This window comes from Anabas testudineus, chromosome 21 (assembly GCF_900324465.2).
Source record: "Anabas testudineus chromosome 21, fAnaTes1.2, whole genome shotgun sequence".
Taxonomy (NCBI): domain Eukaryota; kingdom Metazoa; phylum Chordata; class Actinopteri; order Anabantiformes; family Anabantidae; genus Anabas; species Anabas testudineus.
The window spans coordinates 24,234,209-24,251,634 of record NC_046629.1 but is presented as its reverse complement, the minus strand read 5'-3'; the positions used below and the strand labels follow the sequence as shown (position 1 = coordinate 24,251,634).

At 38.9% G+C, this 17,426-nt stretch overlaps 1 protein-coding gene across 7 annotated transcripts in view; it reads left to right on the top strand.

Annotated features, from left to right (window-relative positions):
* LOC113172885 (partitioning defective 3 homolog B-like) overlaps window positions 1–17,426 on the top strand; it is a 172,917-nt gene that overhangs the window by 74,592 nt on the left and 80,899 nt on the right. For 4 of the 7 annotated variants that reach the window (XM_026375939.1, XM_026375944.1, XM_026375938.1 and 1 more), the window contains exons 13-17: window positions 4,386–4,577; window positions 5,185–5,343; window positions 8,523–8,676; window positions 12,227–12,326; window positions 12,506–12,609. In XM_026375939.1, coding sequence (XP_026231724.1) covers window positions 4,386–4,577; window positions 5,185–5,343; window positions 8,523–8,676; window positions 12,227–12,326; window positions 12,506–12,609 — 709 coding nt within the window. The remainder of the gene's footprint in view (window positions 1–4,385; window positions 4,578–5,184; window positions 5,344–8,522; window positions 8,677–12,226; window positions 12,327–12,505; window positions 12,610–17,426) is intronic. The other 3 variants (XM_026375942.1, XM_026375940.1, XM_026375943.1) reach the window with 3 other exon arrangements.

Sequence of the window (17,426 nt, the reverse complement as noted above, 5' to 3'; positions counted from 1 at the left end):
TCTTCTCTCCCTCTCTGGCTCTCTGTCTCATCTCATATCTCTCTGCTGTTTATTGAAGGTTTATCAGCTCCTTCATTATCCTATCATCTAAAGTCGCTGCTGTGTCATAAAGCCCTCCTCACACGAGTGTCGCACATGCTCGTACATATCAAATGCGGGTTCAAGTCACTCAGAATCACCATGGGTGTTGTCATAACATGACAACTTCTGATTCTTACCAACAAAACCTTTGATTTGTTGAGAGTAAAAGAAGCAAAATTTGGATTTGCAGAAAACTCCTAAGTGCATCTTTAACTTAAAATAAGAGTTTCATGGTAAGGTTGATACCTCTCTCACGTCTCTTCATCTTTACCATGAATAATAAAAATGTGAAAACACCTATACTACGCTGTATAGAGGTAACAAAATCCAGCCACCTCTGAAGCTGTAGCTTTTTTGTACCGTGTTTGTTTAATTCATTCAGATATGATGTACAGATTGCATTTTACAGTTTTTCCTTTAAGCACTGTAGAGCCCGTGTCAGTATGTTGACATACAGTATACAAAGTAGTTCATAATAAAAATGTATGAATTGAACACTCTTTCAGTAGTGATCTGACAATGCCATGCCCATGTGCATAGCAATAGCAAATGATAAAATATATTCTGTCTGAAGACGCTCAGCAGTTGGAAAGTTGGTGTAGAGTCAGGAATTCAGAGTGACTGGTAAACAGTGTAATGCATCCTCTGTCAATTTCACATACAAAGAGAAATAGTTTTACTCTGCCAAGTAGAAATCTGCAGAGGCCTATGTTTTTCAAGACAGCACTTGCTTGCTTCTTCTGTGGAACACATGCCCATCTGACCAAATGCACTTTCTAATACAGTATTTTTGCTTCTGTTTTAACACCCACTCACCAGTTACTCTACAATCACATTTCATCAGTTTCATATGTGAGCCCTGACTAGCAGTGTCTGTGAAAGATCTCTTTTAATGGTCCCTTGTGTAGAAGACAACAGCTGTTGCCAATAAGTAATTCTGTGTTTGTGTGTGGGGCTTCTGCACAAGAACAGAAGGCTGCCCAGCTCTCACCATGACCCCATGTTACAACGTGAAAGCAAATGACCACTTGTAGCTTTGAAAAATGAACCCTGTTCTACCAACATCCGTTAGGTTCTCAGGACCTGCAGGCAACGTTTCCCTTGATGCACTGACCTTTATTTATAAAAGCTGGAGGATGTACAATGCTAGTTAGTGCTGTACTCATTTAACTACATAGGCATTAAGACACGAGCACATAATATGAAGTACTGTATCTATATGCCTTCATACAGCTTCCTCATGGACATTTAACCCACAATAAAGGACACAAATGCTGGTCACCCACAGTGGTCTCCCTGCGTACTCTACTCTCCTGCGTGGGGCAGTACAGAGTGTAGATAAACGCTGCTGATGTCTGAACAAACTATGGATTTAGAGAATTATTACACCTTACCTAAAGACACTACAGGGTGCACCTCTCTCCTTCTTTCTTTGTCTCTATTTATCTTTTTGTTTTTTGTTTTTTTTTATAGGGTTGTAAATGCTCCTTAGTCACTCTGATAAAGATTGTGGTCTGTGGACCTCTCTCTACAGCATTTACACTGATGAAGAGAGGATGTGAAATTGGACATTAGGGGCCCATCCTGAGTGGTCATTGATGGGACATTTATTATTTTAATAAGTCGAAAGCATAGCCCATCATGTCCCTGGGAGTACTTACCTCAGCCATTTGTATGTAAATGTGTGTATATATACAGTATATTTGTGTGTCTTTCACCTGCTGCTGCATTTAAGGACACAGCAGTTACTTTTGTTTGGCCTTGTAAAATGAATCCTTAGCCAGTCATTTCCACAGCAAGGGGCTTTTTTACATACACACACACACACACACACACACACACACACAGAGGATGACAGTGCACACATGCAGGTGTGAAGGAGTTTACAGCACAGTAGTATACTCCAAATGATAACTAAGAATTTAATCATCATTCTTCTTATTTCCCTTTTTAATTTTATCTATTGTTTTATGTTTCTCTATTTCTCTCTTAGGCCGACAGTTCACCTGCCCTATATGGGGGAGTTAAGGACTATATATATATATATATATATATATATATATATATATATATATATACATACATATATCTGTGTGTGTGTGTGTGTGTACATACTGGCACACACACACACACACACCAGTGAGTGAGCTGTCTTTTCTAGTAGTGTCTTTCTGTTGATCCGTCATTGTGGGAACCCATTGAAATGTTAAACTAGTATGAAGGATATTTGATAGAGTTCACGTACAAAGGATACATGCACCTTTTTGTTGTAACCAAAAAAAAAAAAACTTATGAAAGGACATAGCTGAATTATTTTAGTATTACACACAGATAATCACCTACGGTATGATAACAATAAAGCTGAAATAATAGAAATGATCCATGAAATTGCAGTGTGCACTTACAGTACAAATTGTTTACACCCTGGTCTACTCCTGTGTGTGTGTGTGTGTGTGTGTGTGTATAGAAGCAATTTTAGTTAATATAAAGGAAAGATGTTTTTATTTTTTGGGGTCCAGCTAAAGAATAGAATAAAATAGAAACGGGTTCTTTCTGTGTCCACTCGGTTGTAAAAACCCACAGAACAAGAAAACAAATGGTGATTTTAGTTTTACTTTGCTGCTGTTTATTTCTCTGGTAAATTATCAGAGAAAACCTGGGGCCTGCGCTTATTCATTGTTTTACAGGGAAATTGAATTCATCACCCAGAAAAACAACTTTACATACATTTGCATATTTTTGTCAGATTCCATAAAACATCTCAAAGCTCTGTGGGTGGTCTTGACCCCAAAGCTGAAAACTGCTGGTTCAAACTTTTCTACAGTACAATAACACCAAGCCTCTGCTCTAAATTCAATCTGGCACTGGTTCTGCCCCATGCTGAGTGCAAAGAAAAGAAATAAATTAATAAGCTGCGGAAGTTCAATCAGATGAATGAAGACGTAACGTGGCAGGATAACTGCAAAGTTGCCAAATTGAACATTTCTTCGGACAGAATATCAGGGACTAATGTATTCTCTATGTAATTATGTGCAGAAACTAGCTAACATTTCTCTTCTGGGGGTTTTGAAGTTCTGTCCAAGGTCGTGCGGCTTGCTATCAGGTCTGGACAGTGAGTCTGATGGGGGGAACTTTTTCCAGCAGGGAAAACAGTTTTCTGCAGAGTAGAGGACTTTGTGTCGGCTTAACGCTGTTAAACCTACAATCCTCACAGACAAACAGTGTCTAAACCTGACACTGCTGACCCACGCAAACACTCAGGCACACACAGACACACACACACAGACACACAATCTAAATTAATGCATGTACATAAACAGCCACGTACACACAGATGGAGACGTTTTCCAAACTACACATAATCATATTTCTGGCAAATGCAAACACACAGTCATGTATGTGAAAGTCTCTACAAAGGTTTGATCAGACACAAAATACAGAAATTATATTTTTCCTCTGTCTCTATAATGTCAAAATAGTTTGCTTCAGTCCTGTAGTTGACCCGTTCTGTTCTCTGTCTCTTTTCTGATCCAAAGATAAATTTGCTGTCTTGATGTGAGAGTCATACTTGTTATATGGTTATTAGTAATATGGACTAATTTTCCTAGGTTCTTTTCCTGAATGTCCTGTCAGTGCACTTGAAATAAGTATAATCTATATGCAGGTAACTGTGCAATCTCCCACTGAGCCATCACAAGCTCCAAACACACACTTTGATGTAGCAGCATCCACTTGCTTCTTTTGTTTACAGTCTTTTTTTTTTCCCACCATCTCTGACTCAAACTTAGTCATTTCAGCTATATCTCTTCCATGATAATATGTTTTTTTTAACCATTATAATAGTAATATCTATTTATACAGTCATTCCTCGGTTCTTTCTCTTGTGTGTTTTACGATTTTCCTTTCCTCTCTATATTCCCTTTGCTCACTACTTCTGTTTCCCTGGCTCTCTGTATTTGCTGTATTCTGTTCTGTCTAATGCACAGGTCATTTTATTGATATTGCAGAGCTGAGAAATGAAAAAAAGATGGGTATATAAAAGCAGCCAGTCCAAATGGCTTTTTTTTCTTTTTCTTTCTCCTTCGAAAATAGACTCTGGTCACAATTTTTCACTCATAGAGAAATTTAGCTCAAAAGCTCCTTGTAATGGTTTCTCTCAAATGGAAAAGCTTTTAGTTTAGCTTTTGGAGACTATTCAAGCACAATGAGCTGACCTCTTTCTCCTCACCCTCACCCTGTTCACCTTTCTCCCTTCCTCATTGATGCCCCCACTTTCTACCTACCACTCTGTCTTTCACTCCCAGAAGGAGGAGGTGCCCCATGTTCCAGGCTTTGTTTCAGAGACTGGAAAGGAGCAGCTCATGTTCGAGGTACCCCTCAATGACACTGGCTCGGCTGGACTGGGTGTCAGCCTCAAAGGAAACAAATCCAGGGAGACAGGGGAGGATCTGGGAATCTTCATTAAATCCATTATACATGGAGGGGCTGCATACAAGGTGACATCATTTTCTCATACATGCCTAAATAAGCAAAAATAATTAAAGTTATTAAAAGTAATTAAAAATCTGTGCAGTCCTGCAGAAGTACTCAATTAAAGCATTTAATTTAACAAAAGCTTTTAAAGCCTGGAGTTAGTTCTTGAAAAGTTGAGCCAAAGGTTTCCGCCAGAGTTATACAAACATCACACAGAGTTCACCTAGGCAGGTCAAGTGGAACATTATGGAAATTAATACCTACCATCAGAACAGATTTTGTATTTGAGATTGATTTGTGGTGATATATGCTCCTGTTCTATTAACCTCTGACATCTTACTCAGTGGGAGACAGTTGACTAGGTCAACGGTATAAAATCTCCTGGATATCAGATATTTCCTCTCTTCCTGTTGGAAGTGGATCCACTGTGCACAGTGCGCTTCATAACATGAGTGGTGTGGTGTGTAGGTTATTTGTTTTTCAGAACCATACACACACGAATGCACTTACGCAGTTTTCAATTCACCTCAATCATTCATGAATAGACATTTAAAACACATGTGCACAGTATACCTGTAGTCCTGTATGCTGAATTTGTGTGCTGGACTACAGTGTGAGTGTTGCTTCTAGGATGGGCGTCTGCGTGTCAATGACCAGCTGGTAGCTGTGAACGGAGAGTCGCTGCTGGGACGATCTAATCATGTGGCCATGGAAACGCTCCGTCGCTCCATGTCACAGGAGGGAAACGTAAGAGGGACCATCCAGCTAGTGGTGCTGAGGGCTTTAAAGGTACACACACTCTGTTTCTCTCTCAGTCACACAGACACACACGGACACGTTTAACTAATTGCTAACACACCAATAGTACATACAAAATCATGGTGGGAAATGATTGATCTTGTGTTATGGATATAGCCATTTCTAAAAAAAAATTAAATAAAAAATAAAAAGCCTGAATTCTGGAAAAATAGGATGGTTGTAGTGTTAATGTTCTCTGGTCTGAATTGAATGTATGTGACTGGATATACAGTAATGCTTAAAGGTGATTAACATAAAACATATTGTCTCAGAAAGCCCAAATCTAGGCTAGGACACCTAACCCAGAGTCTATCTCACAGCAGCTAAATCCTATTTTTTCCCATGGTGTGTTGCCTACGCCTCTTTCTGCACATACTAACTTTTTAGCCCTGACTTAGCCATTCTTCTCATACTTGACACGAGTCTCCCTGCTCTCTTCTCTGCTCTTACCGGCAGCAGCGAAAGAGCATTTACACTTGAGCTATTGAGATTTTGTGTGTCTGTGTATTTCTTTGTGTTTCTTTCCGTGTGTGTGTGTGTGTGTGTGTGTGTGTGTGAGAGAGAGAGACAGTATTCTTTACTCAGCTGTATTTCTTTTTTTTATGAGTAGAAAAAGATGCTTTTCATTTTTGGCTTATTTTCAGCTGATGCCTTTTACACGACCGTTCAATGTTTATATAAACCCTTGCACACACAAAGCTGGGTTGTTGGCTCAAGTGTGAATGGGTCTTTCCTTGGCCTGCTGGTAGTTGAAAAGAGCTTCAGCTACACACTGCATGACATGCTCACACACAAGCATAAGACATAGACAGATGCATGGATTATCTCAAAGAAAACCATGCAGCCAATACAAATCACAGGGTCAAGGTGTGTGTGCTTTTAGAGTAGACTAGGTCATAGATGTAGTGTTCAATTAAAACTAACATTCTTTAAGGCAGAGTGTCTTGTAATGCTGTAATAAGCAGCGTTTAGGTATAAGCTTGCATCTGAGTGAATGTGTGTATATAGTTGTTCGCGGGGGCTAAGAGCGCTCTGGGCATCCCCCTGTCAATAGCTCGATGGTGAAAGCTGTTTGGAGCATCAAAGGCTCGCGTCCTGCTTTGTCTTAAGAGTGGAAAAGGATACAAGAGAGACAAAGAAAGAAAGCTAGATAACAGGCTACCTTAAAAGCCTTTTTGAGCTTCTTTATTGATGTATTAACATGGAAGTGGACCACTTTGCCCCCCCCACACACACATCTTTCTTCTTCTTTTTCTTCTGTATGCCCTTTTCTCTCTTTCTTTTTCCTGTTTGCTCACTTTTTCTTACTGTATTTATCTTCAGCCAACTTTCTCTAACCTCTCATAGATTTTCCATGGCTGAAATCTGACACTGTTCTTGAATATCAACAGTGCTGCTCTCACAATACCTGAATTTCTTCAATATAACTTTAATAGAAAGCTTTTGAAAACATACATAAATCAGTTTACATATTGATCTCAGCCACAAGGGAAGACTAACAATATCATACTTGTTTTGAGGAAAATGAAAAACCCTCTCACTAATTATTTGACAAAGCCTGCAAAGCATGTATTCAGCAAACACCTAACCCGCACCTACAGCTTGTATTATGACTTTCATATGGACATTTCTTAGCTGACTCAAATGTTGAGTGTTTCCAAGCAGCTTTTTGTCTGTCAATTGAACCTTCTGCAGAGGAACTACTCTGCCCTTTTTCTTCATTACCATGAAGATCTTAACAAGAACTATAAACTCTCATCAAGTGTGGGAGCTGAAATCTCCCAGCACTCAGCAATGGCGAGTGTTTTCTGCTAGTACAAACACTGCAAGTTGTTTATTCAGTTACTAATGGTTTTATGTTTGACATGAGTAGATGAGGCTGCTGCTGAAAGTACTGAAGCTATGTGTAATTCACAAAATATCTAATGCTCTAAAAAAATTTAAAAAACAAAAATTAGCATTGCACTGACTACGTGTCTGACCATCTGCATGTACAGTGCAACATATTGGGTCAAAGGAAGCCTACAGTTCAGATACTCTTTCTAATTTGTGGCATACATTTGCTGTCAAATGACGTTACTGTAGATATTTTCCAGTCATTCCTTTCCTGTCCCTAACGGAGGAAAACAGCTTCACATTTAACATGTTTGACTGCCTCTAAAACCAATGTTTTGATACCTCAACAACCTCTTTTTTGTGTCGGAAGAAGCATTTGTTTTTCAGGAGTAATGTGATTGCACTATGACACCGGCTAATGGGGTGCATGCTGGGAGAGAGTGAGGGATGGGAAGGGGCCCGCAAGACCTCTAACACACCACAGAGTAATGTATCCTGGGTTGAAATTAGGGAGAGGTTGGGTGGAGGTCAGGAGCTGGTGCTGGTGGAGGGGGGTCAAGTGTAAGATGACTAGGAAAATTTATCACACACAACACTTTTACATCTTCTTTGTTGTGTGGGTGGCTGCTGTTATACAGACACACACATAAACACAAAGACACACAAGTACAACAAACGGTGCGGTTGAAATGTCTCACAAGTTGAATATGCATGAATATGCACACACAGATGACAAATAAATGCTCATTTAAATTCCAAAGAAATAACACCCAAAAAGACAACACTTGAACAGAGGCTTTGTTTGATTATTTAGGGCCCGAAAACGGCCACCTCATCGAGGGGATAGGTGGCGGTATGATTGTCAGTGCCACACACTCAGACAGACACACAAAAAATGTGAAGCAGTGTTGAAGACAGTTACAACCCTACAGGCCATGGGAAAGGGGTCCCCTTTCAACTTGAGCTTCCACCATCTTTTGAGTGTCTCTCTCTTATTCAGTCTCCTTGACATCTGATTGTGTTGGAATGGTCTACTACAAAGCACATACTTAGTCGGATCTTAATTTAAATGCAATCCATATTCCACACACTTGCATATAATAACAGCGTAAAAGATTTAATTAATATAAATTTAAAAAAAAAAAAACATCTCACCAACATGTTTTTCAATCATTGTTTCAGAACCTTACCTTCACTTATTGCTAAGCATTGAATAGTGTTTTTCTGTCACAGCTTTAGCGGGTTTTGCTTGTGTGGTAATTTATGTGTCCCTGTCCACCTGTCTCTGTATGAAGTGTTAAGTCCTGTAGTCTTACTTTACTCGCTGTCTTCAGGATCAACATGGGGTGTCACCCAGCCGCTCACTTGACAGCTCTTCTGGTTCCATGGGACTGATGAACCCAGTGAATGGTCAGACAGGACTGGTCAGTCAGGCCAACGGCCCTATTCTCTCTCCCCTGGTGACCAACTCCCTTTATGCAACTAATGGTGAGTGAGTCTTTGTCACTTCAGTGTTTGGTGACCACACTGACAGGCTTGATAGTTACCTTTTTAGTTACCTATACCTAAAAAACTTATTGGACATTATCGATATCTGTCCACATTCTTATGCTGAATTACTGAGGTTCTATCACACAAGCTAACAAAGTTAATTCATTTTTAACTTCAATATATTTTGTAGAATTAGAAAAAGCGCTACAGGAAGTGGTATCTGTATAACATTTTTAGAACCCATTAGGCTTTGCTTTTCATGTTCACAGATGATTGTATTGTAGCCTCCTAGTGTACAACCTCTTTAATTAAATATAAGAGCTAACAGACTATCAAATCAAGACAATGCATCAACCACTTTGTTTTATCTGTAGTGGCAGTACTGCTAAGAGAACCTGTACTTAGCCAGTAGCCAGCATCTATTTATGAAATCACTCACCACTAATCTTCTAGTTGCTACATAGACATGCATTTCTCCATTGAAACCATTTTTCTGAATCATTTTGAAAACCTCGGCTGGAGCACTGTCCTGCCCTGGTTTTTCAAGTGTTCTAGCTCTTTCTGACCTTGGCTCGTTCCTGGTTTTAGCTGAACCTAATGCACTTTCATAGTACTTCTTTTCCGTGTTTTTCAACTGAAACAGCATCAAGGGTGGAAATATCATCCATCTATCCATCCATCCATTTTCTCAACTGCTTGTCCACTCAAGGGTCACAGGAGTGCTGCAGCCTATCCCAGCTGTCATCGGGCAAGAGGCGGGGTACACCCTGGACAGGGTTACATACAGAGACAGACAACCTTTCACGCTCAAATTCACACCTATGGGCAATTTAAAGTCACCAATTAACCTGACATGCATGTGTTTGAAAATGTGATGAAGAACCCACGCAGACACAGGGAAAACATGCAAACTCCACACAGAAAGGCACCCTGCTGACCCGTGGATTCAAACCAGGACGAACTGATTCAACAGCGTTAACTACTACACCGCCATGCCGCCCTCTGGAAAAATAATTTCCCATAATATTAGTAAAGCACAAAATATGTCTACTAATGCTGGAAATGATGTCACCAAGATAAAACAAAAACAAACATAAACAACACAGATATTGCCATCCACGTTCCAACTTTAATTAGAGACTGTTCTGCCCCTGTTTTCTCTTTCATTTCTCTCCATGTTTTGTTTTTCTGTTGCGTTTCTCAAGGTTGTTCTATTTGTTATTAGGCTCGGCCTGTTGTAAAGAGTTATTTTAGATCTTTGTGCTTTGTATCACTCTTTCTTACTGACTTTATCTTCTTCCACCCCTATATCATCTATATGTGCTTGGGCGTGATCTATGTGTGTTGGCGAGCCTCTTTTTCTCTGACCGTATAGATGCTTGTGTTATCCTCAGTGTCTGTGTGTACTAGGTGTTCCTGTTTGTTAAAAAATGTGTTTGTGTATGTTTTTTGTACCTGAATAATATCTTTGCTTGTTTAGAAAAGTGTGGATGGCTGTGTGTGTGTGTGTGTGTGTGTGTGGTTCAGGCGTTGTTGGCCAGTATCAAACAGTGTTGTCTGTCTGTGTGTTTACACTGACTCTGGTAAACAGCTCTGACCTTGAATACACTTCGCTGTTCAAATTCACCTCAGCCATGGTGTCATTTACATACACACATTACTGTGTGTTAGTGTGCGTCTTTTTGTGTTTGCACACGCTAAGCACATTTCTCGGGCTCACTACGTTGTTGCGTTTTTGTGCCTGTTATCGGTGGCTATGCGCGCGTGTGTTTTCACATGTGCATTTGCAAGTGTTTTACTCAGCTAATGAACTATTTCACATGCTGAATCCATTTTATTTAGAACTAAAGTCCAAATTAAAATGAAGAAAGGTTTTTTTTCTTGCATCGATGTGTGCTTCTGCAGGGGAATAAATTGAGTTTAATGATTCCCTACATACAATATGTATTTATGCAGATGTGTTACTTTTGCATTTATACTGTAGATGTTTCTCTTTATCGCTTTTCCATTGCTGCATCTCATTATGTCTGTTACTATGAGTCTTTCTCACTCACTTTTTTCCTTTCTATGCACTTTGTCTCTTTATATTCTTTATACTGAGTTAATGAATTTGAATGGCTAAACTAAAATAATATAACAAAGTGTTGCTATAGACCATGTGTAATATTCTGGATGCACTGGTTTTCCTTTCAGGAGGAAAGGAAAGACTAAGACAGATGGGAAGTATGAGGTAGGGCTAGAGTTGATTAGACAGAGGCATTGTAGACAAATACAGACGGCAGGAAGGAAAAGTGGAGTGCACAACATGAGGATTCGTAGATTTGCTATCGGAGCAAACTGCTATTGATCTACCATCTACACAACAAATGACTTTTTCACTTCAAACAGTGGGAGACAGTGAGAACAGATTTCTGTGTGTGTGTGTGTGTGTGTGTGTGTCTGTGAGGTGAAAGAAGAATGTGTTTTTGACAGTTCAGCTGATTAAGGTGCCGGCAGTGAGGAGGAGGGAGGAAGTTGAGGAAAAAAAAAAGTCTGAAAACTGCGTGGGAGATAAAATGATTTATGGGAGATGTGAAAGGAGAGATAAATGACAGCCAAAATATCAGAAGATTGCAGGAATGGGAGCAGAAGAAAAATAACGCAGGTGATTAGTGGAAAGAGAGAGTGAGAAGAAGGGCTGGAGATGAGAGGATGCAATATCTTCAGAGGCTGCTGTTTTCCTCTCCACTCCCCTTACTTTCAGTCACACGTGTGTGGCTGCAGCACAGGACAGACAGTGAGGGTTGTGTAGGAATGCTACGATGTGCTGTGCAGCATCTTTGCACTCTGAAAAGTGATGACTGTATGTACGTTGTGCTCGGGTGCATTGCCTGTGTGTCTGTGCGTGTGTGTGTGTGTGTGTAGTTGTCATAAACTCTGTTTATCCAGCAGACGCAGCCATATCACGACGATACATCTGCAGCCAGCACTGCAGATGCAAAGCAGCTGCATTTCCTTTGTGATGTTCATCCTCTTTGTGTTTTCTTTATATTTGTCTTAATCCAACTGCTTATCTTTCTGTCTGTTTCTGTGCTCTTTCTCTTGTCTTTTCCTCCCTCTAGATTTTATTCTCATGAGTGCTTGCCAGTTTCTGCTTTCTGGTGTTTATATTCTTCTCCCCATTGGATGGACAATAGAAAAAGTTTATGAAAGTACAATACAGTAAAAGTGTGTTTGGTTGTCTACTTCTTCACCAAATATTTGAGTATCCGAGGGTTAGGGTTAGGATGCCCCTTTTCAAACATTTAAAAATAATCCTGCAGCATAATTCACTTCTCTTCTCATCCATATGCTCAATAAGTTGCTTTCCACGTGTGTTCCTTTAAAGTGCATGAGCAGATGATTCTTTTGGTTTGGGTGTGCTGGTGGACAGTATCTGGACAGAAAGGCTCTCTCTCATTCACTGGCTAGCCCTTTGAACCTTCTTGTGACATGTATGTTCTTTTTGCTGCATGTTATCACCACTGCTTTTGTTCTCAGTGCAGAGTGTTGCTTCCTTTGTTTCCAGTGACCAATGGGAGTTATTCTCACATGGATGAGGAAGAGGAGGGTGAGCTGTGTGGACATGAGTTCAGCAGCATCACTCAGCACTCCTACTTACAGGAAAGGTGTGTGTTAGTGTTTGTTTTGTCTTACAAAGTTGCTCAACTGAGCTTTTCAGCAATGAATGATGTGTAGAGATAAATTATACACAAATAAACACACCAAGAATTCACACATAGTGTATATTAGCAGTGACAAGCTTATAGATAATGATTATGCTATTCATTTGTTCTCACATCTCTAGTCCGGCTCAGCCCCAGTCTCCTGCTCAAAGCCAGCGGCAGTTCCAGCACATTAAAGCCTCTAAGAGCATGGACCTGGGTACGAGTCAGAACCAACAGCACACTGGTGGGGTGATTTTTCTGTTTATTTGCTCTGCGTGGTTGCTGCATGCATCATATCCCCTATCAATTTTAAATGTTCCTGCTGATGCATGCCTGCTGCACTGATGGCATGTTTTCAAAGCTACATGCAGACCAACACCTCTGCAGGGTTGTACTGCACACTGTAGATGTTCCTACAGTTACACACATAGACACAGCTGCACGTGTAGGTGGGGAACCATTTATGCATGTTGCATGATCTTGCAGTTGTGGGTGGGATGATGCATTTATGTTATTAGTCATCAAGTCATGACTTCTTATGCTTATTACAGAAACTGCATGTATCTCTGTTTGTTACTTTGATGTTGCCTGTCAAAATGTTAAAATCAGCTGCGTGGGATAATCTTGATATCCCAAAAACAAATGCTGCGTTGACCCTGAGTACTGATATCCAGTTGTAAAACTGTGGAGACGAAGTGTCCACATTTAAGAAAACACATAAAACCACTTTGAGAACAATTGTGACAGCCTTTCTCCCAGAACTTTTACAAACAATACAATATGTCGATTAATGGAGATAATGATCATTGCAGTTTGATCCATAATAGTTCAAAAGAGCTCCACCTCAACTAATAACAATGAAATCTGGCACATTAAAGTCTGAGAGTCATAGGGTGAAAATTTCATCCATACAGTACAGAGAAAGTGGAGAAGAAACACTTGGTCATGTTGTTGCCTTGCTGTGAGGGAGGGGTTTTAAAACAGTGGCTTAAAACAGTCTGACCTGACCTGACTGTGGAATGTCATGGTTGTGGCACTTTTTCCAACCGCTCTATCTGTTTCATTTGTCTGATGTCTGACTGAGACGGTGAGAAAGATAAGACTCATTATGGCATTTTATTTATGCCAAAGTTAGAAAGGCTACTTTTGCGGCTGCTGTGATCCCACTTTTCACCGACATCTCCATCACCTGTTGCTCTCTGACTACTGATATTCTAAGCGAGGGTTCATTGACATTTCAGGGACTGTTAAAAAGGCAACGTTAGAAATATGTGTATGCATCTATGTAATGTGGCAGCGCATGGTGCAGCACAACAAAAAGCTTATTGTTTCAAATGTCATTTCCCTCAGTCCTCCTCCTCAGGCTGGCTCCACTGCCAGCTGTGTGTGTGTTTGTGTGTGAGAGAAAATGAGACAAAAGAGCAAGCGACTATTTGAATAACATATGCATCTATTTCTACAAGAATGAAAAACTGATGATGTGTAGTGTGTATCTGTACAACACCCCTTTATTATTTACATACTGGATTTTCAGTAAATGTGTGACAAACAAATTAGAATTTAACTCATGTTTGCTTGAATGGCGAGACGTGTTTTTATTCTCAAAATATCAAGGAGCAGTAATTTTTACTGATACTAGAGCAGTAAGATTTATCTTAGGATACAAAGCTGTTTTATATCTCCAAATAGTACAGAGGGGAGGACCTTCCATCTATGGGGATGAGTGCTGTCTCTTTAGACTGGCCTGTATCCTTCTGAATCGCTTTTCTGCTGTTTTCTTATAGCCCAGCATCCCCTGTGTCAATTCTTTAGGATAATATGAGAATGTCTGTATGTCAGCTGGAACTCGGGTTGGGCGATGCAACTGGACTATGACCCAAAACACACGACAGAATGGCTTCAGAAAAACTAAATCCGTCTTTTGGAGTGGTCAAGTCAGAGCCCAGACCTCAAACCAAAAGAGATGCTATAGAATGACCTAAAGAGAGCCACACACGAGATGACGAGAAATGAAAGATAGTTCTTTAAGCACATTATATTTATAATACTCGTGACTAAGATGAATGCAGAAAGACATGAAATTTCAAAAGGCTCACATACTTTTTCATGGATATGGTAATCTAGATTAACAAAACTATCTGAACTAACTCTGGTAAGCATGGAACAAGTAACTACGGACTTTTGTTAGAGAATTATTTTACAGAACATAATAAGGCAAGCAGTTTTGGTCACTGTAGTTTTAGTGATTCACTGTAGTTTTAGTGATTCACTGTAGTTTTAGTGATTCACTGTAGTTTTAGTGATTTTACTGTAGTTTAGTGATTTTACTGTAGTTTTAGGTGATTCACTGTAGTTTTAGGTGACTTACTGTAGTTTTTAGTTGATTTACTTGTCAGTTTTAGATCACTGTATTCATAGTGATTCACAGTTGTTTTAGTGATTCACTAGTTTTAGTGATTCACTGTAGTTTTAGTGATTCACTGTAGTTTTAGTGATTTACTGTAGTTTTAGTGATTTACTGTAGTTTTAGTGATTCACTGTAGTTTTAGTGATTCACAGTAGTTTTAGTGATTTACTGTAGTTTTAGTGATTCACTGTAGTTTTAGTGATTCACAGTAGTTTTAGTGATTCACAGTAGTTTTAGTGATTCACAGTTGTTTTAGTGATTCACTAGTTTTAATGATTCACTGTAGTTTTAGTGATTCACTGTAGTTTTAGTGATTCACAGTAGTTTTAGTGATTAACTGTAGTTTTAGTGATTTACTGTAGTTTTAGTGATTTACAGTAGTTTTAAGAATTCACAGTAGTTTTAGTGATTCACAGTAGTTTTAGTGATTTACTGTAGTTTTAGTGATTCACAGTAGTTTCAGTGATTCACTGTAGTTTTAGTGATTCACAGTAGTTTTAGTGATTCACTGTAGTTTTAGTGATTCACAGTTGTTTTAGTGATTCACTAGTTTTAATGATTCACAGTAGTTTTAGTGATTCACTGTAGTTTTAGTGATTCACTGTAGTTTTAGTGATTCACAGTTGTTTTAGTGATTCACTAGTTTTAATGATTCACTGTAGTTTTAGTGATTCACTGTAGTTTTAGTGATTCACTGTAGTTTTAGTGATTTACAGTAGTTTTAAGAATTCACTGTAGTTTTAGTGATTCACTGTAGTTTTAGTGATTCACTGTAGTTTTAGTGATTCACAGTAGTTTCAGTGATTCACTGTAGTTTTAGTGATTCACAGTAGTTTTAGTGATTCACTGTAGTTTTAGTGATTCACAGTAGTTTCAGTGATTCACTGTAGTTTTAGTGATTAACTGTAGTTTTAGTGATTCACAGTAGTTTTAAGAATTCACTGTAGTTTTAGTGATTCACAGTTGTTTTAGTGATTCACTAGTTTTAATGATTCACAGTAGTTTTAGTGATTCACTGTAGTTTTAGTGATTCACTGTAGTTTTAGTGATTCACAGTTGTTTTAGTGATTCACTAGTTTTAATGATTCACTGTAGTTTTAGTGATTCACTGTAGTTTTAGTGATTCACAGTAGTTTTAGTGATTTACAGTAGTTTTAAGAATTCACAGTAGTTTTAGTGATTCACAGTAGTTTTAGTGATTCACTGTAGTTTTAGTGATTCACAGTAGTTTTAGTGATTCACTGTAGTTTTAGTGATTCACAGTAGTTTTAGTGATTCACTGTAGTTTTAGTGATTCACAGTTGTTTTAGTGATTCACAGTAGTTTTAAGAATTCACTGTAGTTTTAGTGATTCACAGTTGTTTTAGTGATTCACTAGTTTTAATGATTCACAGTAGTTTTAGTGATTCACTGTAGTTTTAGTGATTCACTGTAGTTTTAGTGATTCGCTGTAGTTTTAGTGATTCACAGTAGTTTTAGTGATTTACTGTAGTTTTAGTGATTCACAGTTTACAGTAGTTTTAGTGATTTACTGTAGTTTTAGTGATTCACAGTAGTTTTTACAGTGAATCTTTTTTCTCCTTTTTTCTACTCTTGTCAATCTGTCCAGCTCTAAATGTCTAATGTATAATCAGCCTGTGTCATAAGGTTTATCAGTGTCACATTATGTTTTTGGGCTGTCGCCCATATGGAATCCCACCTCTTCTGAATCCGGTATCAAAGTAGTGCTTGAAGTGAATTGCGTCAATTGCGGATTCAATGATACACCGTTTAGATTTTGGTGGGAAAGGTCAAAGGTCAAGGTCACAGTTGCCTCATGTTCATCCAGTTTTTGTTGCAAATGACTTGAGGGAGTTTTATTCAAATTCAGCTCAAATTGTCACTTAGGATGAACTGATTTTGGTGATCAGAATCACTGTGACCTCATGAATGTCCCATTCTCATCAGTGCTATATCTCGTAAATGCCTGGAAGGAATAATATTACATCTGGCACAATCCCTCACTTGGACCGAAGCCTAAACTTGAACTAGAGCATGATTCTGGACAAACATGCATGTAAACCACAATGTCACTGGTCACTGGAGGCTCACAACTGCATTGTAGTACTTCTAGTCACATTATGCTTGGTTATGAGTCCATGCTCCATTTAGGCAGTTGTATTTGTGTTCAAGTGTATTTGTGTGAAGGAAAAACAAAGTAGAAAGAACGACTAAAACAGCATTCTCAGCAGTTTAGTCGTGGGTCAGTTACATAAAGTCATTTTTATATTAATATGTCCTGATTTAAATTTTTTCACCCCAGCTTGATTAAACTTTTAACAACAATTGAATATTGCTTTTAAATTCCTGTTACTGTCCTCCTCACACTCTCCATCTCAGGCTCTTTTTTTCCTTACTGTAAGGTTTTTATTACCGCACATACACTGTGATAGTGAAGTTGTGAATAAATTGCATGTTAGCAATTATTTCATTGCAAACACCCTTCTGTGTGCATCACACACGTGGCATTTACAGATCTGCTGAAGCAGGAACACACACGCACACTGATCCACAGACAACTGTGAAGCAGTGACGTTGATTCACCACAGACAGATGCCATCAGACACACACTCACGCAGCTAGAATTACACTTTAGGCTTGGTTTGCATTAGAAA